Source organism: Plasmopara halstedii (genome assembly GCF_900000015.1).
Source record: "Plasmopara halstedii genome assembly, contig: Scaffold_1343, whole genome shotgun sequence".
NCBI lineage: Eukaryota > Oomycota > Peronosporomycetes > Peronosporales > Peronosporaceae > Plasmopara > Plasmopara halstedii.
The window spans coordinates 322,336-350,284 of NW_020188258.1; the positions used below are offsets into that span (position 1 = coordinate 322,336).

The 27,949-nt window shown below is 44.9% G+C and overlaps 6 protein-coding genes across 6 annotated transcripts; 2 read left to right on the forward strand and 4 right to left on the reverse strand.

Moving 5' to 3' along the window:
- Positions 1–6,272: 6,272 nt before the first annotated feature.
- Positions 6,273–7,334, forward strand: PHALS_01084 (hypothetical protein F443_17554; the record flags this gene model as incomplete). Its single annotated transcript, XM_024730882.1, has 1 exon — positions 6,273–7,334. The coding sequence occupies one exon, from the start codon at positions 6,273–6,275 to the stop codon at positions 7,332–7,334; it is 1,062 nt and encodes a 353-aa protein (XP_024581115.1).
- Positions 7,335–7,426: 92 nt separating this feature from the next.
- On the reverse strand, positions 7,427–18,034 carry PHALS_01085 (Phosphatidylinositol kinase (PIK-L2); the record flags this gene model as incomplete). Its single annotated transcript, XM_024730883.1, has 2 exons — positions 7,427–9,989; positions 10,065–18,034. The coding sequence occupies 2 exons, from the start codon at positions 18,032–18,034 to the stop codon at positions 7,427–7,429; spliced, it is 10,533 nt and encodes a 3,510-aa protein (XP_024581116.1).
- Positions 18,035–18,179: 145 nt separating this feature from the next.
- PHALS_01086 (dtw domain containing protein) lies at positions 18,180–19,279 on the reverse strand (the record flags this gene model as incomplete). The annotated part of the gene is made up of 3 exons (XM_024730884.1): positions 18,180–18,679; positions 18,758–19,130; positions 19,235–19,279. 3 exons carry the CDS (start codon positions 19,277–19,279, stop codon positions 18,180–18,182), a joined length of 918 nt encoding a protein of 305 aa, XP_024581117.1.
- A 122-nt stretch (positions 19,280–19,401) lies between these two features.
- Positions 19,402–20,307, forward strand: PHALS_01087 (nadh-cytochrome b5; the record flags this gene model as incomplete). Its single annotated transcript, XM_024730885.1, has 2 exons — positions 19,402–19,821; positions 19,882–20,307. 2 exons carry the CDS (start codon positions 19,402–19,404, stop codon positions 20,305–20,307), a joined length of 846 nt encoding a protein of 281 aa, XP_024581118.1.
- A 98-nt stretch (positions 20,308–20,405) lies between these two features.
- PHALS_01088 (dna repair endonuclease xpf) lies at positions 20,406–23,294 on the reverse strand (the record flags this gene model as incomplete). Its single annotated transcript, XM_024730886.1, has 1 exon — positions 20,406–23,294. One exon carries the CDS (start codon positions 23,292–23,294, stop codon positions 20,406–20,408), a length of 2,889 nt encoding a protein of 962 aa, XP_024581119.1.
- A 293-nt stretch (positions 23,295–23,587) lies between these two features.
- On the reverse strand, positions 23,588–25,229 carry PHALS_01089 (phosphatidic acid phosphatase; the record flags this gene model as incomplete). Its single annotated transcript, XM_024730887.1, has 5 exons — positions 23,588–23,915; positions 23,977–24,113; positions 24,178–24,468; positions 24,538–24,983; positions 25,058–25,229. The coding sequence occupies 5 exons, from the start codon at positions 25,227–25,229 to the stop codon at positions 23,588–23,590; spliced, it is 1,374 nt and encodes a 457-aa protein (XP_024581120.1).
- Between the last annotated feature and the right edge of the window lie 2,720 nt (positions 25,230–27,949).

A 27,949-nucleotide genomic window follows, 5' to 3' on the forward strand; every position in this document is an offset into this window, starting at 1 on the left:
CCAGAATCAATCGGAATTCTTTTCATTTTTGCGTCATTCATTCCAGATTGGGTTAAAAGGTCGACAATAAGGTTTTCTTGATCAGGAAAATAATCTTCTTCGTGTTTGATGATTCTCATTCCCAAGAGCTTGTTAACTTCTCCCAAGTCCTTGATTTGTAAGGTTTTCAGTGAATCAAACAGCTCGTTCACTAAATTGTCATTGGTCCCAGTGACCAATAAATCATCCACGTATATTCTAACGAGTAATATTCCACGACCATCCTTCTTATAGAATAAACATGGTTCAACATTCGATTGCTTCAATCCCAAATCGACCAATTTTGTACTAAGTAACCGATTCCATAATCTACCGGCTTGTTTCAAGCCGCAAAGGCTTTGAAGTAGTAACAGTACGATTTCACCCACAAAATCCAGACCCAACTTTTTCAATACGTGATCCCGTATCTCCACCCCTTGTGGGATCTTGATATAAATAAGGAATTCTTCTTCAACGGATGCTTTAACGTAAGCGTTATGCACATCTACGTGTCTAGCTGGTACCTTCCAGTGTTGCGCCATTGCCAATATCACTCTGGCAGTGATCATTTCCATGACAGGCACAATGTAAGCATGAAATTCTCACCAAAGACTTGTTTATTTCCGCATGCAACCATTCTTGCTTTGTGTCCATCTAATCCGCCTTGTGCGTTGGTCTTGGTCATAAATACCCATTTGGTATTCAGTATTTTCATGTCTTCTGTCTTCATCACTGGGTTCCACGTGCCGTTCTGCTCTAATGAGTCAATTTCGGACTTAATCGCAACAATCCATAGGTCTTTATCTTTGGTCTTTTATTGCTTGATTGTAGGCTCCAGTATCGTTGATCACTAGATTGGCAGTCTACTCATTGCTCTTTTGCTTTGAAGTTTGTCTTGTAATCGTCTTCTCAGCAGGTTTCTTATTGTTCTTCTTGTTGGAAGCCTTGTTCAACTTGCAACTCTTTGTCACTTTGATTTCCTTGTCTCCTGATGGGTGCTGGTCATCCATTGCTCCCCCATCGTCCTGATTTTGAGGCGCATTATGTGCTCTCGCTTGCAACTCTGCATTTTGGGCTTCCGTGAACGTCTCTATGGACTTCAAGTAAGTGGTGATAATCACCTTCTTCGAGTCATGTCGGTAGACTATGTATCCTTTGAATTCTTTAAAAATCCCCAGGATGGTACCTGACTCTGAACGCTTCCTTAGCGCTGATCTTGCTTTCCCTGGGTCTCTAAACACTATGCATAGCGATTCGAATACAGCTATGTCTCTCACGCTTGCTCTGCTGCCAGTCAAAGCCTCAATTGGCGACGTTCTTCCAGCGTTCGATCTGGTTGGACTTATTTTCAGGATGTAGCTTGCGTATTTCACGGCGTCGCCCCAGAGTGGTAGTGGTAAGTTGCTGGCAAACAGCATACTTTTCGCCATACCTATGATTGTTCTGTGCATTCGTTCGGCCTTGCCGTTCAACGCTTGATTGTAAGGTTCCGACATTTGCCTCTCTACTCCAGACTTGTTGCAGAGCCAATCTACACTACAACTGCTTCGCCGCTTGATCTTTAGTTCTAGCCAGGAATACTCGACAATAATTTGTCTTATGGTCGACGAAGTTGATCAAGTATCTATTGCCTAATCTGTCCCTTGGTGTGATAGGGCCCTTGATATCACTTACTATTACACCTCCAGTGCGATCGATAGGTGCATTGAATCCTGTATCATTCTTAGGATGCTTGTTTCTTGTCTGTTTGCCTTCGTGGCAAGCTACACCGACTTTCCGTGTATAATTTGTTATTTCTATGCCTGAATCTGGGTTCCTGGCGATCCTTTCGATCGTGCCGTGGGCCAGATGTCCCAAACGCTGGTGCAAGTTAATCAGGGTGTCCCTCACAGGGCTATACTGTCTTCCTTTGCATTCGATGTGAGTGCTGAGAGCGCTGGCTCGGTCGACTCTGCCTCATCGCATGTATTCTCTTTGAATCTACACTCCACTGTGAGCACTCTGTGCCTTTTAATTACGTCTGTTACATCTCGTCCACTGCCATTGTTGTGTAAAGTTCTATGTCCATCTTTGTACTGTAATACACATCCTTTCTTTTCCGATAGACCATAAGAGAGCAGGTTCTTTGACAATCCCTTGATGTAGCGTACATTCGTGAGTAACACCTCTCGTCAATGTTACTCACTGTGCAGATGAGCAACATGGATCCTGCTAGGGTGGCTTTGAGCTTGGTACCGTCTGGAATGGTATAGCTAATGTCTATTTCTCTCGTATTGAATAACCACGATGAGTTGCTGATTAAGTGTTGACTGGTTCCTGAATTTAGTATCCACTCAATCACCTCTTCATCTCGATTTCCGTCGCGACCTTAAGTGCAAACTTGACTTGTTTGTCGCCTTTCGATGTATAACCTTGTTTAGTAGAACGACAATTCTTTGCATGATGACCCTTTCCCACAGGCGTAACACTTGAAAGTTGTAGTTTGGCTGTAATTCGCTGTGTTCTACCCAAGATCCTTACCCACGTGCGTGTTCCATTCACTGTGAGCAAAATGGGAGAGTTCCTCTGCTTGCCGCAGAGAATCCTTCCCTGTAGGGTCAAACTTCGCCATAAGCACCTACTTTAACTCACCCAGGGCATGCGAACTTCACAATGTTCTCTAGTTCTAGGTCGTCTCTTCCACCTGCCACAGCTAACACTGCTGTGAGGTTCTGTCCATGATCTGGATTTCTCCTTTTTAGATAGTAAAATCTGTGTTGCTTGGGCTGTTGATAATTTACATGCAAAAGCGTTGGTGAGCTGGTCAATGGCATGAGGAATTTTCATCCCACCATTGGATTCTTCTCTGAATGTAATCGGCTGCAGTGCCCTTTAGTTTGCTTCCTAACACATCAACCTTGATTTTCTCTGGCCATTCAGAGCCAGAAAGAGTGACAGCCATGTTGGCCTCTCTCACGAATTGCAAAGCCCAGAGCCCAAAGCCGGATCCTAAACCTTTATAGTCTCTTTTCCCTCAAAAGGGGGTATCGAGAGCATCCTTTGCTTCAATGAAGAAATCCTGGGGCCAAATTGTTGCTGTTGATGCTGTGGTGGACTTGCATGCATTCTCTGTGCCTCTTGCTGCTCTCTATACGCTTGGAACTGCTGTTCTCCCTGTCTCGCGTCATCGCGAGCGATTTCATCGTAAGACATACGGCGATCTCGTGTTCCCAGAGCTGAACCACGTGATACTGGCATGTGAGGTTGGGATTGACTCCTGATGCAATCAAGCATGACACTCTCAAATGCTTCTGCCGAAGCACTACCAAGTACAGAAGGCTGCTGATGACGCTGTCCGTTATCTGACCTAATTGATGCTAATTCTATCCACACATCTTTCACTTCTTACTTTATCTGTAGCATCATCTCCCGCATTTCACGCAATACTGCTGCTGGAGTGAGCTCTTCTATCTTGTCTGGTACATTGTGATCATTCTGTTGTGATGAACTCATGACCTGTTGAACTAAATTGGTGGCCCGATACGCTACTTCTGCACAAAGTGCTGTAAATGACAGATAGGAAGGAAGGACCTGGTGGTTTGAAGGTGAGTTTCCAAGTGAATATATTCTGCTTGTAGCTATGGAGTTACGCAAATAGTTTTATAACTCCTCCTGGTTTACTAAGGTGGAGACTAAACTTGTTTATAACAACGTCATGTTCTGCGTCGCAAGTCATACGCTATTTGACTTTGCTACTACTTCGACCAAAAAAGGTAGTCACCAGAGTCATCTTTATTCTGTGCAACATTTGCACATTGCGGGCGTTGCTGCTTGTGATCCAAGTAGAACACTTGGCAATCCAACACCTTGCTCCCCGCAGTAGTGACGAGCAGTATTTGTCCTCATCGGTTCATTGCGCCGCCCAATATTTGTTGAGACAAAAGCTTGGACTTCGCCGTGCGCGGCTCCGTCGACACCGCCAACTTGTTCCTTGTGCTTTAAATCCTATGAAGAAGACGTGGTTTCACTACCCCCACGACAGCGTGTCGGCTATCGTCCCAATGCCGTCATTAGGAGTGCGTACAAATCTCAGCGCGTATTTTAGCTCGAATTTGAGAGTACACTTCTCTTCCTGATGCTTCCTCTGTGCAAAGTGCATGACAACCTGATGCAGTCCACGTATACGACGGACCTCTTCTGTACAGATCCCCATTATCTTCATAACACGAATATTTCGGTACTTATGAATATTCCCAATCACACAAAAGTGCAGCACAATTTTTGTACCTGATAAAATTGAATCAAAAGTGTAAGAAGTACACACCATAGTACAGTGCTTTCCCCGTTACAGATGCCTTCTGACGATGCAAACAGCAGATTAATTGCACGCCTTACTTCTATTCAGATAGACGTCCATCTTAGGCTAAAAAAGTCATTTCCCGCATCTATTCGGGATATTGACTATGAATTCAGAGCGATCACTTGCTGGCGTAAAGTATGCCGAAGATACGCACAGTTGCGCGGACTCTAGCTAAGCTCTTTTTGTTCAAAATGTTTGTTTACTGCTAACTTAATTGACGGAGCGAACTAGGCTGCGAGCTGTGAATTAAGAAGTTTGAAGCCGTACGCATAAAGATTCTTCGGGTCAATGCTTTTTGTGCGAAGTGAAGAGAAATCTTATTGCAGACCGCGTCAGGTACATGTGTAAAACAGTTTTTTTGTCATCGAAAAAGAAGCCTAAATAATTAAATGGGTTTAGAAATACGATCATTCACTTGCTGCTACTATAGATTTGAAGTTCTCTGGTGTGCCGGAAGAGAAATTATTCGTAAACCTACTTGATTCAAATATCTAATATCATGTTTGTTTGCACTCAGCGCGGTATAGTGGCATGTCATCAACACGCATGTTTAACACAAAGACTGTGAATCCGATAGCAGATTCAGCTTAATATCAAAATGAGCGCTGGAGACTAACGTTTTGGTGATTTACGGCAAAAATGTATTGCCAACACTTGCTCTTTTTAGGAGCCTCAGAGTGGCCAGTTTCGTAAGAATGCGTTCTGATGTACCCGCCTCGACAGTGACAATGCTAAACATCCAAAGATTTCTATTGAATTGTCCAGGGCGCGTTTGTTACTAAATCAGGCTTCAAGCGAGGTCCGGTCTCTCGGAGCTTGAGAGCAATGTTTTGTAAGGCAATTTTGGAATTTAGTTTAATTATGAGCAGATCAGATAGCTCTGACCGACGTCGTTCAGGTCCAGGTGTTTTAACTGTTTACAGGACGACCAGCAGTTTGAGTAAAAGCTGGACCATGTGCGGTATAATTACTTGACTGAACCAACGACGGAACATCGATGTCGAAGTGAATGTCGTTAAAAGGAAGTAAATAGCTAAGCTGCTTCTGGACATACGAAGAGAGTCTTGGTCTTCAGACTATGCTTCTGGTAGCGATAGCACATTTTAAGTAAGCAAGGTTACCTCGTATCAATAGTGGAACCTCTTTGGTAATTCCCTGACGCAAGATGTAGCAAAGATATGCTGATTTAGTCGCGAATATGCTTTGCACCACTTCGCAATTTGATCGTTGACAAAACATACAACTATCCGCCGTATCACTTCTGGTCATAGGGCGTATAAGACTACACAAAATTTGTAACAGCATAATCATTGTTTGCAAGATAACGCAAAACTACAAAGTGGTCGCAATGAGATTGTGAGCAAGACCAGAAGCACATCTCACGACGCCCTGATTTTACGACAAAAAAACAAGCTGCTTTCTTTACAAGTTTAGATCCATAGATTTTCTTTGTACAGTTTAAAATAATTTAAATTATTTGAAATAACCACATATTCATGTCGGGATTGCAAATCGGCAGATAAAATTTCTTCACAGTCAATTGCAACTTGCTGCTGTGCGTCGTGAGAAAAGCGTGACGCTTATAGTCTCGTACAAGGCATAAAGCGAAAATAAAGCTTGTTCATTCTAGTTCAGCTAAACTTGCATGCGAGTATATTACTGATTACAAATTTTACAAAAAGTCGGAAATTATTCCGTCTGTTCTAAATTTTACTTGTGACAGATTTTTTACGCACGCAAGTCTTCCTGTTTTTTTGGCCCGACCCGCGTGTTGGGTTGTCTGTTCCCTCTCCTTCATCAGTTGTTTGGGTAGAAGAAAGCCAGCAGAACAGCAGCACGCTGCACTTTTTTCTTTCGAGTTATTCGACTTGAGCATCTCACGACAGGACAGGTATTTGACGACGAGCCCGCCATCATGGAGGAACGAGACGGTGGAAGTGGCATGACTTATATCGGAGGACTGGGCAATGTGGCTAAAGTGTTGTTATTGCTACTTAACATGACATTTATGGTGGCTGGGTGCTTGTTGGTGTATTTTAGCCACCGCGTCGAGACCTCGGGATGGCTAGAAGTTTTTCAGGGAGACTATGCATGGATAGGCTCGTCCACACTCATCTTTATGCTCATTTTGGGTGCTGTGGTCATTGCGCTTGCGGCACTTGGCTGTTTTGGCGCGCTACTTCAGCAAAAGCTGCTATTGACTATCTATGCTATTGTTTTGCTTCTCACGGCTATTCTCTTCGTTGTGGTGGCCGTGGGTGCTTATATGGCCAATTCAAAGGCCGACGACTGGGGATCGAAGAATTTTCCTGCCACTGATAACGAGGCATCAATTGGAACAAATTTCAATGAGCTCTATTGCTACGCACAGATACCTTACTACTGTGAGGATGCATCTGTTAACACGGTGCTTACAATGTTTAATATTTCGCTGTCCGGGTACTTCACCGATTCAACGACCAACTTTACCAGCGTGTGTGATACAGTGACTCTTGATGCTATAAATGCAACCTGTGCCGTGTGCGACTTGATTTCTGAGTATAGCAAGTATACGGTGGTGCTCGACTGGATTGAATCTTCTTGTCCTCGTTCAAGCACTAATCAGATTTGGTGTGGCGGCTTTCTGCTTAATGCTACGGGTGCAAACGACATGTCTAGTAGTGCCCCATTCATGGAATGTCGTAACGTATTTTATGACCTCGTGGAGAGGTGGACTAATGTCGTCATGGTTGCTAGCTTCGTTTGTATTATTGCAGCTGTTATGGTACTTGCCATGACGGTCTTGCTATGGAGGAACGTTCGTGGTGCAAAGCACAAGACGATGGGACCCTCACCGGCACCTTTGTATCAGTATGTTGACCATACTCCTGGACTCTCTCAGCGTAGTGAAGCAATGACCAGCCAGAATTTTAGTATGCGCTCTAATGTACCCTACAATCCAAACGCAGCTCGTCGAGGGTACAATTCACCTTATTAGGAGCTATGTGTGTCTATGTCTCACGTAAGTATATTTCTTTATAAAAAAGGTCTTATCATAATGTCATCAAGAAGTTCATTGAACAGGTCCAGCTACTTCTTAAAAATCAACAACTTGTTGTCTGTGCGCTGCTCATCAAGCTTCATACACTTTTGGTAAAAGAATGAGGCGCTCTGTTTCCGGTACTGTTCATCCAAATTCATAAGCGGATCACGCACAAAAAACTGGCGGGCTCGACGATGTCGTATCTTCTTGCTATCGTTCTTGTTGATCGCACTAGCGAGTTTTTTGTGCAATGGATTATTTGGTGGCACAGGAATTTTTGGATTAAAAGCAAAGGTCGAACCAGCGTACGGATCGTAGGCGTCCATAAGCGCTCTAGCGTGTTCATTTGGCAAAGTTGGTGTCAGTTTAGCAGTGCCAAGTGCGTAAGAAGACACTTTAGGGTGGAAATGATGTGTTAGTAGCGCTAACTCCCAGCATGCACTTGAGAATGGGTTGGCAAAATCCGGGTCGTCAATGTCTGCACGGTATTCGCCAGAAGCTACACGATCGACGTCTGATTCAAGAAGCTGCTGCAACTTTGAGTAGCGACCAAAAAGCGCGCGCAACAGAGATAGGATTGCTAGCGCCTGATGCGGAGCGAGATGCTGTGCGATGAGCAGCAAGCGCTTCACAAAAGATGCTACACGTTCAACAACGAGTTCCTTTCGGCGCAAGAATACAGCCTCAACACACTGCAACAATACTGGAAAACAAGATGAGTCCATGCTTGCTTCGCCAACTGCAAATCGATGCAACAGACGATACAAAATGTCAACAAACTCCTTCTCATCAATCATAAGTTCCTGTCCACCAGGTCCCTGCAAAGTGCGCAGTCCCGTGAGTACAGCTTGCAATGCTGCAGGAAGTGGCAGCGAAGTCTCTTCGCGCAGCACAATCTTAAGTACCTTTAACAGATCAATCATGATGTCGAGATTGATGAGGAAAGAAAACTTCGCCAGACCTTCCAGTACAGCCGAAAGTGCGTGTGAGTATGTCGCCTGCTTGAGAATGCGAAAGTAGATGAGAACCATTTCATGCAGGATGTCAGCCTGAGTTTTTTCACGCTCCGCTCGATCCACAACAGCCTCTGCCTCTTTGAGACCGACGGCAATGCTGTCACCTGCAGCTTGTTGACGGCGGCGCTTTTTGCGGTCCGACTTTGCTTTCTTGCGAGCTACTTCACCCTGCTCCATTGTAATTTCAAGTGGCATCACCAGCAGAGTACGAATGATGTAAGGCTGGATGCGGTGTTGCTTTTGCTTGACATATCTGGAAATTTGCTGTACAATTTCATATGAAAATGAACATGATTTGTCGTTTTTAAAAACGCTTTCGAAAGCGAGACAAGCTTGCTCACGAATGCTTGGAAATGTCGAGTCTGCCATTGGTACCAGAGCGATCACGAGATTCAAATGAAAGTTAAAAGCATATTTTTTTTCTAATAGCTGTGCCAAACACCGAGCACCAGTTTCAGCAAGCACCACATCACAACGTTCGCGCGCAGTCATAATAGCCATTTGCTCGAAACGCTTGCCTTTCAAACCTGTCGTCACTAATTCGGCACAGTATCTAAGAAACTTCTGATAATTGCTCAGCAGTGTTGCCTCGTAGTCCTGCATTTGCTGCACTTTCTTTTTCATCGGACGTCCATGGTTCTGTTTACCTTTCTCCTCTGCGCTCTGCTCTCTATTTTGAAGATGGATACGATAGTCAGGTAAAATGTCCAGAAAGACTGAAAGTTGTGACATCATACTAAGACGCCGCACAGTGGCATCTGGGTCTTGGCATAATTCTTGCAGCTGCTGAATCTTACTTAGCTGTTGTGGATGTTCTTTACTTTTCTTAAATGCTTCTTCCGGACTCTCCAGAATGCTCTCACATAGCTGTGCAATTTCCACCTTCTTGGTAACGAGTCGAAGTTTACGCTGACGCTTCAAATCCACCGGCGACAACTCGGGTCTGGGTATCTCTGCGGGTGCATCCACAATTTCTTCAAATTCCATATCTGAAACATTCGAGTCGACATCTCCGATTTCCTCTTTTTGAACTTCTTCTTCATGTGGCTCTAAAACATTTTGTTTATCCTCTTTCTCCGCAAGCAATTTATTAATTCGCACACTACCATCCATAAATTTGACTGGAAGTTTATCCCGAAATATCTCTTGCTTATCTGTAGCCCATGCGGCCTTGCGTGGATGCGCTTCTAGCTTCTCCAGCGGCATATCCTCCTTCTCATCCTCATTCTTCTTCTTTACAACCTTCGACTCTGGCTTCCAGTCACTTTTTGGGTGCAATGCCTTGCTAAATGCTTTTGAATCCATATTTGCTAGAAAAGACGTGAAGTTCGAGTTGTTTTCGTAAAAAGCCACATCGTCTTCGTCAATTTCCACGTCTTCGTCTTGATTGCGCTCGGCTTGAGCAGTCGAGTGCTGTTTCGTTTTATCGGCTTCACTTTTCTTGTGGTTACATCCTTTAGTTTCTGGTTTTCCCCGTTTGCTTTTGTTCCCATTGCTTCCCTTAGGAGCAGCCTTGCGTTTTCGACCTTTGGCAACGACAGCCATCACAGTCTGTCGACCAACCGTCCGTATAACGAAAACAATGCCTGTTTTACTAAAATTAAGTACCAAATATTATCAAAAATATAATGTCATTTATAAGTACGTTGTCTATAAAAATCTGAACTACCAGAACGGACACCAACCATAATACAACTGACATAGGTTTTCGTGCGAAGTGGCTTGGTGAATCAAGCGATCGACTTGAGCATCTACGGTAAGCACTCGACTGCCATCGTCAAAATCCCGACCAACCAGCTTTTTCTTTACACGCTCAATGACGCTTAAAGCCTTTTCGTTCAGTTGCGGATGCTCAGATGCCACGACCGAAGAACCAAAGTTATCACGCGGCACCTCAGACATGGAATTACGCGCCATGGACGGATCCAGCATATCCATATTGTAGCCCAGCATTGCTGCCTCAGACGATGAGTGTCGCCGTCTACGTGAGGTCACTGGAGTTGACGACGTGGAGCTTTTCATGCTGCCTTCCATTAGCTTGTCTTCTTCAGGGTCGCATACATTAGCAGCGTCATTATCACCTTCACCATCAATTTCGCTTCCATCCCCGTTCACAGCACGCACAAAATTTTCACCGACATTTGCGTCGGAGCCATCGTCACGTTCTGCACGTCCAGATTCTGCAACATCATCAGGTTGCGCATGTGACGGCACAGTATCTTTTTTTAACAAACGCCAATTGATAAGAGGATCATACACAAACGCCTCAAGTACAGCCATGAGCGAGTCACGGTTTTCTCGAAGCACACGCATGGAAGCTTCGCATGTATATCGGAAGTTGCCTTCAATTCCACTCACCTCCATTGCCTGCGTAAGCATGCGCGTAAGTCTAAACGGAATCTTCTCGGGATACTTGTCTCGCTCCATTGCTACTTCAAAGCAATCTCCAAAATCGATATGAACTAGTTTACCAGAAACACGGTCCAGCATTAGGTTACTCGGGTGACGATCGCCTAGACCGAGAATATAACCAGCCATCGACATAACAGCGAGAGACCGTGTAAAATTTCGGCGGCGGTCGAGCCAAATCTCAGAATCTTGACTTTTCAGCCACAAGACACGATATAGATCTTGGCCAGTCGTTTCGCCAAGTGCATACTTGAAGGCTTCAACTTTTTGCATTAGCGGTAGCTTATCGAAGTCCGGCGCCATTTGTACCATCAGACGATGCTCGACGTTTAGCTGGATTTTTCGTGCCTCACGGTAGTCACGAATAAGCTGGTGCAAAGTATCACAGTTGGGCACCCAACCAATTAGACCACTAGTGTGTGATAGCGGAAGCACAGAATAACGCTGGATTGCCAGATTTCGCTTGCTCGTATCACTATCGTTTGCCAGTAGCGTATTGATCACTCCAAAAAGCTGCATCACGCGCTCATCTTGACGCAAATCTTCGTGACCCTTTAGTAAGAAAGGATACGCTTTTCCATCACTTCCGTTAATTGACACCTTTCTCGGTCGCTGCTTCGATGTTAGCACCGTCACCTTTGTGTCAAAAGACTGAATACGTACAATTGGAGCCCCAGCCTTGTACGTTCCAGGCACGGCGAGCGTCAAATTGTACACAGATAATAACTTTGGTCCAACATTAGCAAGTTCCAAAGTAGACAAATTTGCAAGTTGCTTGCGAATTTTTGAGAACACGCTGTAATATATGTCCCAGGCTTGATTCAAATCGTCAAGACACTTTGTACGTTCGTACACATTTGTCCATTCCTTTGCATATGCAAGATCTCGAGCAAAGGCTTGATAAAAAGCCATTTCACGAAGTGTAGGCGTTTCCTCGGTATTGATACGGTTCATTTGTTCGTGAAGCGGGGCTAGCTCTGCTATCATGGCAGTAACGTCACGATTATTAAAGAAGTGTTTTGACGCTTCCTCTAAAGCACCATGCCAGAGTTCATTCCATAAAATGGCGACACGAATGAGTTCACGTGACACCATGTCAGCCTCATAAACAAGCTGAGAGCTGTGCCGTCGTACAGCAGCAAGAATACCTTCGGCGGCTTGCTTCCGCGTCGGGTTCAGCGCCTTTGAAGCCACAGTAATAGGATAAATCAAAGCTTGGGGGTGAGCCTGTCCAATGCGAGAGAGAAGATCATGTAGCAGCTCGCTCGTTTTTGGATTAGGCGTATCAATACGCGCAATAAGCTGCGGGATAACATCTAGCCAAGTGTCAATAGACGCCTCTTGGAACCCTACAACCATTGCATTGTGCACATCGCTTCGATTGCCTTGCGTAAACCAAAGCGTCAGCAGTCGCAGAACGTCCTTCGTCACGTCATAACTTGTATGGCCGAAGGAGATTGATCTAAAAAAGCCTTGAATGGCTCGAACCGCATAACGTTTCGAATCGCCTTGATCAGATTCCTTCACTGTAGCCTCAAGCGCCCGAAAATTCATCAAAGCCCACTCATGCCATGCGCGATTGTTCGTTGGATCCAGCGTTGTTGCTTTCTCAAGACACTCGAGGACGTAATCATAAGCTTGCTGATGTGGCTCTGAATTCGACATTTGCCACTCGCCCAACTGAATGTATACTTGAACTCTTAACTTCCGCAATTCCTCATTTGATGAATCTTCGTGTTGTTCCAACGCCTCAATAAAATAATCCATTTGCTTCAAAGCCACATCTTCTCGGTTTTCTGCCCACAAATGTCGTAAGTAGCTAAAAGCAACACGAGGGTCTTGCGCGGCACTATCTGCTAGACTGAGCAGGCCATTGGCAAAACCCTGACTGGCTCCAGCATTCCCTCCAAGATTGATTGGAATTGGTGCGTATGGATCTCTCTCTATACTACGGATGAATGGTTTTGCTCCAACACGCCAGAGTGCGCTAGCAGCAAGATTCAAATGTCCCGACTTGAGACACAAGCGTGCATACTTTAACCAGATATCCACGTCTTCCCTTGGATCGAACACAAGCGATCGCACCAACATCAGACTTTGCCAAACTTGAATGTTACGTTCTACTCCTAGCATACGCCGTGTCCAGATCGTCTGCAACTTTTTCAACGCCACTTGCTTTTCATGCCCGTATGAAGTAAAGGATGAAGATGACACAAAGTTTAAGCTGCTAATACTTTGCTTGCGGCGTGATAGCGATGTAAAGGTAGGAGTTGATGACGTGGGAATTGACAAAAGCGTAAGCTCCCCATTGTTATTATGAGCAAAAGTTTTCAGATAGGCCACGATTTCTTCCAGCTCCGTAAGCATCTGCAAATTTACAACTACCGGAATATACGCTCGAGCATAACTTTCGCTGACAAGAGAGCGTAGCGTCGGATCCATCTCCTTACGACAGTTAGTAATCGAGCTCATAGCCTCATCCAATTCCATTCGCCGAATCGACACAACTGCTTTGAAGAGATGCGATTCAGTAGCATCCATATCTGAATTTATGTATTTTGAAATGGAGTCCCAATTTTGAAGTGAAAAGGCTACACGTGCTCCACTGCTGCACAACTCTCTCTTGAGAGCCGGAGGTACATCAAGCAGCTTTTCACCGTCAATTTGTTCACCATTTAAGTCCTGGCCATCACCATAAATTTTGGCCCAAGTTTCCTTCACGTGGTCGTTCAGTTTATGCCACTCGCCGATCGCCCAAAGGCAACGCATTTTACCAAAGATGGCTTCGACATTATTCGGATTGTCTTGGAGGACACGATCATGCGTCGCAAGTGCATCGTCCCATCGCATAAGCTTTTCATGCCACGACGCTTTCACTTCAATACCTGGCAGTTTTTCTAGCGCATACTTAAGAATACCACGCGCAGCTTCTGGCTGATTTAACTTCGAATTGATGCTAATTAGAGCTTGGATCCCATCCGTGCTCGGATTCGTGTTAAATTCAAGCTCCTTATAGTGGAGCGCTTTTGCAAATGAATGACACTTTTCAGCTAAAGATCCAAGTAGCCGAATATCAATCGGAAGCGGTTGGTCGTCGTGCTCCATGAATTCTGCAAGATTTAGTAGAGTTTGCAGAATTTCAGATGGCAAATTTGGTGACTGAAATGCTGATTCGAGTGATCGAATCAAGTTGTCTTGTGTCAATGACGATAGATGGGGCCAAACACTCACGAACGAAGCGTTAAATAGCTCTCGCGCTAAAGGTTGATACACCGATGCCAGCTCCTTGCACGCTCGTAGGACAGGCGAAGGAGATTCGCGAAGTAATTCAACGGAAAATGCAAGAATCCATTCGTTCCAATCTTCCTTTGTACTACGCTGCGATGCCTCCCACGCCTTGACTAAATTCTTTTGGTCGCATGGCAAGCTCTTTGTCTCATCTTGCGCAGATGCACTTGAGTCTTTGCGGTTCCTGGACGTGTCAGCGCGCAATTTCAACGGATCAGTCGCCCACGAAGCTACGGGAAGGGGCTGGTACTTCAAAATCTTTGACACCAGCAAATCATATCGATCGAAAATATCATTGGAACGCGAAGTGTGACGGCCTAGAACTTGACTGATCACAGGAACAAAAATTGCATAATCATCCCCCATCGTGTAAACCATGCAGCAAAGGCAATCCATTGCAAGATATACCATATCTGGCTGAGATGAAATAACACGTGCAAGCATATGAATAATTTTTGAAGCATAAACACTAACATTGAGTTTCTTCACAAGCGAGCCGAGTGAACCTAGGCCTTGTTTTCTCGCATTTATATCAGCATCACTTTGAATAAGCGCCACGAGAGTTGGAATCGTCAAGTGTAGATACCCATCAAGTAATCGTCCTAGGGAAACGGCTGTCTTTAACACCAACAGCGTTCGAGGTCGAGCATGATCGTCACGCTCTGTTCGAATTACTCGCAGCATCTGTGGGATGAGGTCCGGAAGATAAACACGAAAGTTTTCACCTAGTGAATTCGCTAATTTCTTGACCAAATTAAGAACTTCCTCAAGATGATCGTCCCAATAACTGTTCACGATAGATAGCAAGGCCACGTGGTCCAAATGTGGTTGAATTTGTTCCTCGACAATTTGCACCAGATCGCAAAGCTGCTCAAATAAAAACTTGCGTAAAGAGCGATTAACCTTTTCTAATGCGTAAAGAAAAGCTGGAACAATCTTGCCTAGATGCTGTCTCATGCGCTTTCGTTGGCTTTTACAAATGTACATGATCGCCATAAACGTACCCTGATAGTGTACGGAATTCCGCGGCTCAAGCAAGATGCGAATCAATGCATTTATCGCGACCGTTGGAAAGTATTGAGAAGAGTCCGAAATCATTGATGGTAGCAAATCATCGGGTGGGACCTCCAGAATAATGTTGGTAAGTTTTCCGCTCGTCTGTTTATCGCTATTCGCAATTTTGCGCGCTGGTGTAAGCAAAAGTGATCGTTCAAGCTGTTCAGCATCTTCGTCACAGCTACCGTCAAGAGCTCCAAGTCTACCACTTTCGATACCAATTCGAATACCAACAGCCGTCGCATTTGGATCACGTTTTAATGCGCTAGCTGCTAACGCTTCCGAAGGTTGTACTGCCATAAAACCGAATATTCCACCTGTACCGATCGCAAAAGCATTGGATCGAAAACCTTTCTTCTTGGCATCTGTAAGTTTACCTTGCTTTTGTAAATGAAATAGATGAAGATTGTACGGATCCAACGCTCCCAATACGCCAAGCGTACGCCCCGCTTCAACTCGTAAGGACTCAAAAGCATCACCAGATTTCTGCAAGGCTTGGCATAGTAAGTCTAGCAATTCGGGATACTCGTGATACGGCAAAACCACATATCCAGTTGATGAAACGAGTTGGCCGAGAGTTTTGATAGCAACTTGCAAAATCTGAGGATTGCTAGAATCACGCATTTCATCAATCACATCTGGTAACAACTGGCCAAGATATGGTGTCAGCTCTTGGGCTCCAACTTCCGCCAAGTCACCCAAAGTTGCCAAAATAGCTTTACTGACGCTTATCGTACTTCGGCTTTGACTACGGCGCTTAGAGTCTTCACGCAAATTTTTAATCAAGACACGTAGGATGGGGAGCACATAGGGTTGAGCAAGCTGGGAAGCTGAACGCAGTAAACACCCGATCAAAAGAGCACCCTCTTCCTTGCCCCGAGAGTCTCCACTAAATTCCAGCTCAGCCAACAGTTGCACCAAAGTTTGTCGTAGTGATGGCAGCACAGTAGACGGATTGTGATGTGTCAGGCGTCCAAGCGTACTCATGGCCGTTTGGCGAATGCTGAAGACCTCATCGTTCAGTGCAATAAACAGACACCGCAAATTATCGTTCAACGCAAGAAGAGGATCAAAACGTGAATCTAGCGAAGCCAACACGCGCAGTCGAATACTCGCTTCAGTATCAGCGATACCAACCGTTAGCAATCGTTCGAGCACTGATGTGATAGGGCGCGCGAAATCTTCCGACGTCATGGCTGTGCCTCCACCTCGATCTTGACCTGGTGGCAGCAGCAATTTGCAGCAAGTGAGCGCTGCACTTTTTCGGATTGTTGCAACTTCATGGTCAAGAAATTTTACCACTGTTTCGTGGACAAATGACATAATTGGAATAAGTCGGTTGCCTTGAAAATCAAAGTTTGCCAGCGTCTCTAATGCAAGCGCCTGCATTGCAATAGCCGAAGAAACTTCTGTTGACGAGGCATTGTTTTCTGATGTTCCATTTGCTTTTGCTCCAGTGGCAGAGTAAAACAAGTTCGATAGCATCCCACCCGTCACTGAAATGGATGTTGTCTTGAGTCTTCGACTTGTGGGAGTCGTAACAGATCCTACCGAATCATTGTGTCGGGAGCGCAGTATAGAGCTTAATCGCTCGAACAATTTTTGTTGAATGATGGGCTTCATTGCGGGAATCTTCTTTACAATTGTCGTCAAAGTCTCGACAAGCGATGAGTCAAGATCGTTTTGAAAAAGCGGTCCCACCATAGACTCTAGATCGACTCGAATAAGCGCAGGGCCCACTGTTTCCGCCAGCATTCGTAGACATGCAAGTGCTTCCCGATGAGTGTCAAAATCTTTCTTTCGGACTTGCAATCCGCCTTTAATTCCATTCATGATGGCCATCAAAGCCTGTTCATCTCTCGCCAGTAGCGGACCAATTGCCAAAGAAAGTTTTCCAATCGATAATAATGCGTCTGGACGTGTTGTTGTAGTAGCTGAGAAAAGAACTTCGAGCAGATGATTCATACAAGGTCGATAGCACTTTTCCACGAACACTGATGTATTAAATTTAGCCAGACGTGGAAAAAGACTTATAACAGCAGATCGAACGGTAGCGCTTTTGTGATCTTGATGACTGAAAACCAGACGACAAGCACGAGAATAATGTGAATGCATAAAATCTCCTGTATTGCGTAGCAACTCGTTCAGAATGAGTAGTGCTCCGTGTGTAGAATCCGAACTGCTGCGTTTAAAAGCGCTTTCGGCTTCATCTAGTGCACGATTGTACCATGACGCCTTACGATTAGATTCGCGCTGCTGAATAAGCATAAAACACGACTGTAATGACTCACTCGCGCTGACTCTAACCACAAGTTTCGAGTCCCAAAATGCACTCCATATAAAGTCAAAGTACTTTTCCATGTATCTAAATGACGTAGATGGCGCATTGATCGACAACTCTTTGAGAATCATGACGGCAGCGTGGCGACGTACATGAAATGTCTCGTTTTTCAGCCACTCAAGTGCTGGCTTAACATGGTAGTCTTCCACAAATTCGATGAGACTCGTACCGCCCGTGGAAACAATATGACCAAGAGCTTTGGCAGCCACACGAAGCATGGGTGGATCGGCACTAGGGATCTTCTCAAACACTTTGGTGAGCGAGTGCGCAAACTCGATGATCGTCTGATCGTTTCGCTCGGCAATGAACAACTCCACGAGCTCGTCCATGGCAGCAATGCCACCCATGCGATCTGCATTTTCATTGGAGTTGCAAAGCAGCATGAGCCGTGCACTGATATCGGTGACCCACTTCATATAGAGCCCATGGGACAGATCGCGTGATTCCGATTCGATATACAGACGCAAGCTCTGCGCTGCACGATGCCGCACGCTGCTGCTGCTACTTCGCAGCCCCGGCAGATAGCGCGTTAAGCTTTCGGCCATGGCTGTAAGGCCTGCCTTTCCTTTATCCTTTAAGTACCTCTGTCACGTTTGAACACGGGTTCCGGTCTATGATGATTAGAGGGGAGCACAAATTAATGTATACCTTTACAAATATTTAGTCATAGAATGTATATTACTAATTTTGTTACAAGGCCTTTGTGCGAGGTGTTTGCTGATACTTCATCTCGCGCTCGTAAGCAGCTTGTTTCATACTGCAGTTAGCGCTAAAATGGCCATTTTGTCCGCAGTAACGACACGGCTGTGGACAGTCTTTTGAGTGATGATCGTCTCCTTTGCAATTGTAGCACCGACGGTGGCGCTTGCTTTGCGCTGTTAACGGTGGCTGTTCGCCTGCCTGTATTGCAGCGGAACGTGCGTTCCATGTCTGCAGCCTGTTCTCGAATTTACGTCTTTTACCCTTCTCCTTTTGACTACACATCATGCGCCGACGCTCCTTCTCAGCGGCGTCCATTGGCGGCTTTCGCTCTGAGTTTGCATCGTCCTCAAAATGTTCGCTGATATGAGTAAATTGCAGATTGAAAAAGAAGAGTAGATCCGACAAGTGTGAGTTTTCTGCACGGTCCGTCAACTCGATACCTGCATTCTTCGCAGCAACAGCGTACTCTTCAAGCATCAATTGTATAGCTGCATCCAACACGCAAATCACACTTTGTTTCGTTATATGTCAGCTTTATTTGCAATGTACACCACATTCTTTCAAACCTTCAATCGTGGATACACATCCTGCTCCAGCCTTGTGATAACGCCAAAAGTTGCTTTCTTTCGGTGGCCTGGCTAGCTTTACGTGACGCAAAGTGGCAATGGCCGGATTGTTCAAAATCACGGGAGCTTTCTGCCAGGGGCAATCGATAAAGACAAGAGTACAGATGTCTCGAAGTTTTTCGGCGCTAAATTGCTCTAGCGTTTGAGCCTCGAAGGATGGATACACCACCAAAGTGCTCTCGCGCGTATAAACTGGTAGATCATTGGCATCATCTCTGGGAGGATAAGGAATAATATGTACGTCCTTTGGGGCTAGCACCTTGGCATGTGGCGCCGTGCTCTTTTTGATCTTGTCTTGAAACCACACGTGCACCTGCAAAGGCAGTCTCACTGTCGGTACCTTTACGTTTTTTGGAACACCAAGTGCAATGTTGCACTCAGGACAGTAAAATTTGTAGCTTCGGTGACACGACGTACAAGGTATACGCAGCCAAGCCCTCGGGTGCTGCTCTTGCCGCACATCTATCCTCTTGGCGTTCATTTTCAATGATTATCGTAACTAATGAAGAGCCTAGATGTATCTAAATATCTATTTTACTGGCTTAAATTCTGAGCTCTCACCAAACCACTCTCGCATTCCTCTCATGTGGTCGACGATAATTATGCGCTTCCCTGCTCAGGCAAAGTTTTTGTCGCGCGGTGCACTTGTGTCTGCTGGGATGGCTGCACTTGCAAGCTTATCTGTAGCATCGTCTTCTACACAATGCGAGGAGTTGAAGGAGCCGAAAGTGGCACTGAGTCCAAAAGAATACCGCTCCTTCACCGTGCGCAAGGTGGAGACGGTGAACCATAACACCAAGCGCATAACTTTTGCCCTGCCCTCGCCCGATCACGAAATGGGCCTCACAACTCCCAGCTGCCTCATGGCACGTGCTAGAGTGGACGGGAAGATGGTGGCAAGACCCTACACGCCTACAAATGTGAACACGGAGAAAGGCTTTTTGGAACTTGTAGTCAAGGGTTACCCAATGGGCAAGATGAGCAAGCATATCGTGAATCTTGAGGTTGGTGATTCACTTAGCATGAAAGGTCCTTTTTTGAAATTTAATTACTACGCTAACAAGTATAAAAGTATTGGTATGATCGCTGGCGGCTCTGGAATTACTCCAATGCTACAACTTATTAAGACCATTTGCCGCAACCCAGAAGACCACACTGAAATTACCTTGATTTACTGTAGCGTCTCGGAGAAAGACATTATTTTGCGTGAAGAAGTGGAGGCCATGATGTACCTATACCCGCAAGTGTCCGTGATTCACGTGCTTAGCAATCCGTCTGCAGAGTGGGAAGGCCTGTCAGGTTTTGTCTCCAAGGAAATGATCGAGAAGTACATGCCGGAGCCGTCGGATAACAACCTAGTGTGCGTCTGCGGCCCACCACCAATGATGTACCACGTGTCAGGTGATAAGGACGAGGACAAAACTCAGGGCGAGCTACAGGGTCTGCTCAAGGAACTTAAATACACCTCCTCGCAAGTTTTCAAGTTTTAGACCATTTGGTGGCCGCAGTTTGACTTCTTGTTCTGTTACTTGCGCTGTGATCAATACACTTCTAACCAAGGCAATTCTATCAATACAGTATTCAACATTTAAGCAGTGCTGTTTAGAAATGAATGCAGCTTTTTCCCATTAACATTACCCAGCAGCTCCGTGAGCTCATCAAATGACAGGCGACCGAGCTCAGCGAGATTGCTGACGCTTGCTATTACCTTTCGAAAATTGTGCTCGTTAATTCCTGGTAACTTTTTCAGCACATCAATTGCACTCGTATTGTAGTACTTTGATGCAAGCCCTCCATCACCGCTATTGGTTTGAGCAGCATCGTTGTCCATCGGCAAGCCGTTGCCTAGTGCAGCTGCAGCTTCAATGTCAGGTTCCTCTTGATATCTTTTGATAATTTTAAAGAGGTTCACTGTTGCATGGGGTGAGCGAGACCAGAGAATCCGCAAGGACGGGAAGTGTAAAATCAGCAGTGTAAGCTTAGAAATGATGTTGGAAGCATTGATGTCAGCACCAAGCTCGGACACATCCTGAAGTGAAAAAGACTTGCCTTGACTAAACTCGATTAGAAGCACGGGTGTTTTATAAAAGCGTCGCATACTTTCTGCCTGGTTGAACAAGCGCCCTGAGTTTAAGGAGCCAAAGAGATCGCTTATGCTTTTGCGCTCGACACAAATTTCTGGGGACAGAATATAATCCCCAATCTCAAGTGTCACTGGAAGCACAAAGAGGCCTTCCTTGTGAAGCATAGATGGTAATGCACTACGGAACTCACGAACATCCACAACAACCTTGATACCAGCCCGATGAGACCTGGCTCGACCACCAGTTCGAGTATCCATACTGTATTCTACATTTTGTTGTCGCAACTTCATGTGTAGTGGCAAGTCGTATACATTCGTAGGCATCATCAAATGCGCTTTCTGGTGTATAAGTTTGTCAAAAGCGCGTTTTTCACGTTGAATCTCGCTCAAATACGACTGCTGCTCTGTACTCTCATCGTACATTACAAAATAAACTTCAAGTGGGTCAGTGTGTGATGCATGAAAGACCTCCACTTCACGAATGAATGCCATATCGGGATCGTAAAGGATAATATAAGAAGGCATCATATCTTCAAGAAAAGCAGAGGCGCCATACCCGTGATTTGCAGCTTGATCATAGGTGCACAACACGACGGTATCGGAGTGATCCACTACCTCAAGCAGTAGGTTTGGCGTGCCTACTTGTCGCATATCGCGACCTGATGCAGTACGCAGTGGCCAATTTTTAGACATTTTTGACTTGCACTCTTTCTCGACTATTTCTTCATTTGTGGATATGGCCTCTAGTTCAGTCGTCGATAAGCCAAAACTTGAGACCTCTGTGGAATGAATATGAACGTTACTGTAGTTTAATGAGGAAGACTCCTCTCGTTCACGCTTCTTCACTTTAATAGGCTTTTGCGAGTTCTTTGCACTTGAACCAGATGACGTCTCGTTTTTAGTATACAATTCATCGACTCGTAAATTCGCTGCAGCCTGTAACAAAAGCCGCTGCTCTAATCCTGTTGCCAAAAGACCTTCTTTTTGCTTCAGTGTGGTTTCTTTTTGCAGCAAATAGTGACTAAATCGCCGCCGCATCATTTCCTGAGCCCCTAAGCTCAAAAATTCACGTAATTGCGCGCAAGTGCGCTCATCCTTGACCATAATGAGAACACTTGCCCCTCCAGCAGCCCCTTGACCGAAATTCTGTTTTCGCATTGTTTGTTGCTTCTCATGCACTTCATCGAGAATCTCATGAAGCGCGTCCCATTTCGGATTATGTTCCAGCACAAGCTTTAGTTCAGCATTATCAACAGATTCGGAACCTGATTTGTTAGAACACGTGAGTCGACGAGGATTGACAACTTTTTTGGTCTTGTAATCAACAATTTGGTACAACCGTTCTTTGGCTGCAGTCAGCAGCCGATCTGCTGCATCCGTGAACAACCACGGCGATGGAAAGCGCTGCTGGCTATTCATTGTTTGATAGCTCATCAGGAATGAGAAATACGAAATGGCGTCATATCGTGGAAGATACGCCAGTAGTTGACGTAACGTCGATAGGTCTCCGACAAGTTGCTTTGTTTTAAAAGGAAGTTTATGCCACAACGGATCTAACTGTCTTCGAATGAAGTTACTAAAGGACTTAGCTAAAGCCTTATCCATCGTAAGGTCTGCAGCATCTAGCGACTTGGTACTGCGCTGCAACTCCTTGATTGTAGCTTCCAATGCTACAAGCAATGCTTCCTGCATGACCTTCATAGACGGTGAGAGAGAGACTTCAATCTCGTACACTTCTGGCTGATGCTTCATTAAGCAAGAATTCACGGCCAAGTGAAATCTAGGATACAAATATACATTCCGGACATACAGATGCTTGAGCACCTGCTCCACACGATTGAATCCTGATGAGAGCGCGACGCTGTCATCGCAAAACGCTTTGATAAAGCCTTCTCGATTGCGCTCACGGTATAGTCGAATAATAAAAGCCTCAATTGATGTCTCCGTCACGTGGTGTGCGTGGTTGACTAGAATTCCGCTGATGCTACTCGGGTCAAGGTGGTTAGACAAAAAATCCACAACAAGAATTCGCGTTGTCACAAAAAAAACTCCGCCTCGCTTGTACATTTGCTGGCGCTCGTTCAAATTATTTCGAGCGTCCACTACACGGGGCAAAAGACGACGATCAAGTCCAAGTGAAAGCACTAGACGTCGCATTGTCACCGCTTGTTCGTTAACGTTCAGACACAGCACGAGACTACGGGGTGAGCAATAGAGACGCACAAAGCTTGCCAGTACACGCAATAGACCAAGCCCGCGACCTAGCACCAGCACTCCATCCTGTTCATATAGTTCTTCTACGATATCTCGTTCGTATGGCAACCAGCGCACTGCTAGCGACGACATCACACCACTAAACTCGTCATCGCTGGCAAGATCGACCACTTCCACCATACTACAACACTCAGAGGATAAAGAGGAAATATTAAGTAACGCTTAAGTGTTGAAGTAAGAATTATATTTGATAACGCATGTTTTGGCAACCCAACAGCAATCTGCATCGGTCGCTGACGCATAGTGTTCCGTACGGTAAATAAATACACGATCGCATGAGTGTATCAAGTTGACTCTTCAAGACATTAAACTCAGATGTACAGATGGGATAAAGTGGCAAGCGTTGCTCGTGAAGACCAGGAATTACGTTTGTCTTCATGTTTACCAATGTGGCAATTCTGTTGAAGAAAAGATCATTCTATAAAAGCATCAGCATGTGCTCCTAATCTTTCATCTCGTTCTATACGATTCTTATCTGCTTTTGGAGTTAAACGACCATAACTCTCGAGGGCCTGATAGTCACCACCCACCTCAACCCACGTCGTACTGGATGATTTAATTGCCAAGACATATTGTTCATTTAGTCTGCAGCAGCTGTGTACCCTTGCGTAGTCGTCGCGACAATGCTTAGAAGCACATAATTTATCAAATTGTGCAATCAAATTATCGATAAGGCCGGTCAAGCTTGATATGAGACCGTCGCTTAAGAAGCGGTTTTCCAAATCTTTCATTATTATTTCGCTAATCATGTCGATACGATAATCGAGCTGACACACGATAGTAACGACAATACATAGCTTACACGCCGGTACCGTTTGTGCGGTTGTGAACATTCACAACATAGTCGTTTCGTGCCTTTGTCGGACTGCCATTGTCGTTTCCCTGGTCAGTGAGTGATTCGCTATTCGTGTAAGTGACGTCTCTTTCATTCAAATGGTCCTGTCATCAAATATAAACATAACACATCACATTGTGAAGCTTATGCATTAATCTTTATACGTACTTTACAACACGCAGCGTGGTATTCTTGTAATGGGACACCTGCATGCCGAGTGTGAAAGATAGAAGCATAGTTGTAGCTGTATGATACGCAAGCAGATACAGCACCAATGATGCTACCCGCCAAGATGTCAGCGTAATGATGCCAGTTATCGATCGTTCGAGTGACAGCCACCCAAGCTGCCAAGAAGGTTGGAATGAAACAGAGAAATAACTTCAGCGATTTTCGTCCGCCCCGCATGATGGTCTCATTTCTATTTTCGCAGTTTAATGAAGACCGACCGAGCAAATAAAGCTGTTCGCGCAAATCAAAACATCAATGAGAGAGTCTAATGACGTACTAGTGGGTAGTATAGATTTGTACCGTTAGGACAAGCATCGTCGCGAATGCAAATGACGCGTGCCCCGATGGGAAGCTCTTGCGGCCTTCTTTTTCACCCGAGACATTTCGGCATAGATTAGTGACTCCATCCCAAACTTCGTCATAGTTCCAGTCGCACATGTCGTAGAAGCATGGACGAAAGCGTCCTGTCATGTTCTTCGTAAATTGCGTCAATAGTGTAGCCATGCTAGTGGATTGCAACAGCGTCAAGAAAAAGTCGCGCGTATCGTAAGGAATAATGCGCACGCGGCGAAACTTGGGTAACACGTAATTAATAAACAGATTGGTGATAATGGGGGCTCCGACGCCGACGCTGATAAGAGAAAACATAGAAACTTGTTGCGCCTTCTCCCTGCTATTAATCGTCGGATCCCGAGCCCAAATCGAAGTTGTTGAGCTCAGTTGAACCTCGATATTTGGAATCTCGCCTACATAATATTATAACCTTTATTACGCACTTCACACAAAATGACAGATTGACAGATTACTGAAGCAAACGTACGTTGAGCCACCTGAATCTTGGCGAAGAAGAGAGCAAATCCGTACATGATCACCGAGATTGCAAACTCAATAAAGCGACAATCACGAGTATAGCGTTTCCATTTGACACCGCCATCTTTGTAATCGTGCCCTGCCACGGTAGGTAAACCGGCCACGGATGTATTGGTCTCCATAAATGGCTCGTCACTCGGGTTGCTTGAAGCAGCCCGAAAACACCAGCGCACGACCGTGATCACTGCGACGATGCTACACACGAAAAATCGGTGAAGCGGTTTTCTTGCGAATGGTTTGCCTCAAATAAGGGCAATTTTGGGCAAGACTCGCTGATGATATGTGACTGACTCGAAAAAAGTTTGTCGGACTTTATCTGCCAGGATACTAGGACTTTAAAACAATTATTGTTGCGAGTGTTGTTCAGACAAGATATAATCTAAAGTACTAAAACCCGAAATCAATTTTACACAACTGCTCATGTGTTATCTTTTGCAGCCAGTTTCTTGATGCTTCTTTTCTAATGAATCGTTATAAAGTTTTATGCTTATGTAAAATCATCCGCCAATGGACTTTCAGGCGGCGGCTTGTCTACTGCTGCTCGTGCAGAGCTTGAGATAATCCCTTCATGCCTATGTATCAGGGCACCTCGCAACACAAAAATCGAGCTTTGTGAAAGTAGGCTTCATGGGATTCATAGCTATTTAACGCCCCTGTACTCTATACAAATCGTCAAGTGCAACAAGAAAGGCGTAATGTGACATCGAACTGTCTGCGCATGGCCCACACATTCTGTAAAAGTTATTGCAATCATACTGTACTATTCTGAAAATTGTTATCAAATGATTAAATAAATTGCCATTGATTTTTGACAAAAAGCGGATTGTGCTAGCGGTTGTAAATTGTCAGAACCTGATACGCCTACGATCATTATCTTGTTTCTCGCGAGTAAATTTCGCACAAGCCCGACGTCTACCAGCAAGCTGTCTGAATTGTCGTTGGAGGCTATGCAATTTGACATAAGATGAATTGCTCTTCGATTGAATTGCGACGCTTCCAATGTATACTTGAGCTTTGCGGACGGAGACACCATAAATATTACATGTGAGCATTATTTCGAACAACACCATTTTGTAATGAGCTACACTTAGCTATAACATGAAGGTACCTTCTGTCCACTCAGCGTGCATTTTCGGAGTTTATGATAAGGGATTACAATTTCGTGTCCCCACAAGCATAAATGACACCTTCTATAACGTCACAAACATTCTGTGTGATGCAGAATACTGGTTTCTACATGGTACTTTATACCGGTTACGAGACCGACATGTCTTAGTCGTTTGAAGTTGGAGGCGTAAGCAAGTCACCTCTGCTGAACTTTCCACGAGAATTCAAGCTCAAGCACTTCGAACAGCTTCCGAAAATCGAGATCTTGTAAAGCGAAGGCGGTGCTTAGTTGTCAAGCCAATCAGAAGACGTGAAGAAGCCTTAGAGGCTCGAGAATCATCAATGTGCTAATAAAGGAGGAACAACAGCTACCGGCAGAGGATTCGCTGGAGTACGTGCTGAAGGAAAAAGATACGGTCGCCGCATAGTTGAGGAAAATTTACGAGCTGGTGGTGGTTTCGGCACGTGTTGCGGTGGTCAGCACATAGATGCCGATGGATTTGTCTATAGTGGATCCATACAATTGAAAATGTGGAAGCTAGCTGTCAAAATTTCCCCAGGATTTGAATGTTCAGGAACAGCAGTGGTTGTAGATAAAACGTCGACGCACTCGAATCCGTGGAACCGAGATCATGTATAACTCCAAGCTGAGGCCCAAATAACCTTGACTGTATAAATTAGATTTATACCCAGAGGGTTATATTACAACCTCTAGGAGCCCCTGGTTTTTTCTGCATTTAGCTCTAGGAACCATCAACTAATTAAAATTCAATTGCAAGTTTGCCATCAAACAACAAAGTTTTATTCTTCCCACCAAGCCAAGACTGTCCATTTTCCTCCACGTCGGGATACGCTTCTGGTTGCACTAATATGTGTGTTGTGTTTGAGGGACCGCTGTGAGCAGCAACCTCTAACACATTGGAAAAACTGCCAAACTTTGTCGAAAGCCTGAGGAGCCTGAGCTTACCCTGAAATCAACGCAAACCAATAAAGAGAAGGTACTTGGGCTCTGGTTGGTAAAATATATAATGGATCGTTAGTTCGCAAATTTACTTACTAAGTCTAAGCTTGTAAATCCACCCAGAATGCTCTTATTAAACCTCCATGATCCAATACACTGGATCTTAAATCACATATCGATCAGGGAGTGCCTTGTCTGAATTCTAGTTTGTTTGCTACCCCTAAGCATACTGAACCTTGCAAAATGTTCCTAATTAATTCTTACGACCAACCGCACTGTATTCCTTAATTACTAACTAATAATCGACCACGTCGGCGCCCATCTTACTATTGAAATTTTATCTTGCCTGCGTAACTTCGGGGGGGGGTAAGGAAGCATGCGGAAGTCATGCACAAAAGCCTGTCCATATCGGTATCTACTGGTTAGCGGATGCTGGTCAAGACACTTCCTCAACAGCACTCCCATTCGGCTCGACGGTTTCTTTCACACGAAAGAAACCGATTTTGATGAAGTCAAGAGCTGCGTTGATAAAACGGGCTTTGTCAAGAAGTCTGCGAGCGAATCCATCCATAGCTGAGACAACCTTGAGCGTGACATGACCATCTTCGATTTTCTCCCAAACGAAGTGGTAGCGAGTATCGATATGCTTGGTGCACATTTGAATCTCTTATTTCTTGGTCAACGCGATAGTGCCCTGATTACCATCAAGATTCTTGACAGCTTCATCTTGATTCATCTCATAAGAGCGAGAGCATCTTGCGTAGTTTTGATAGC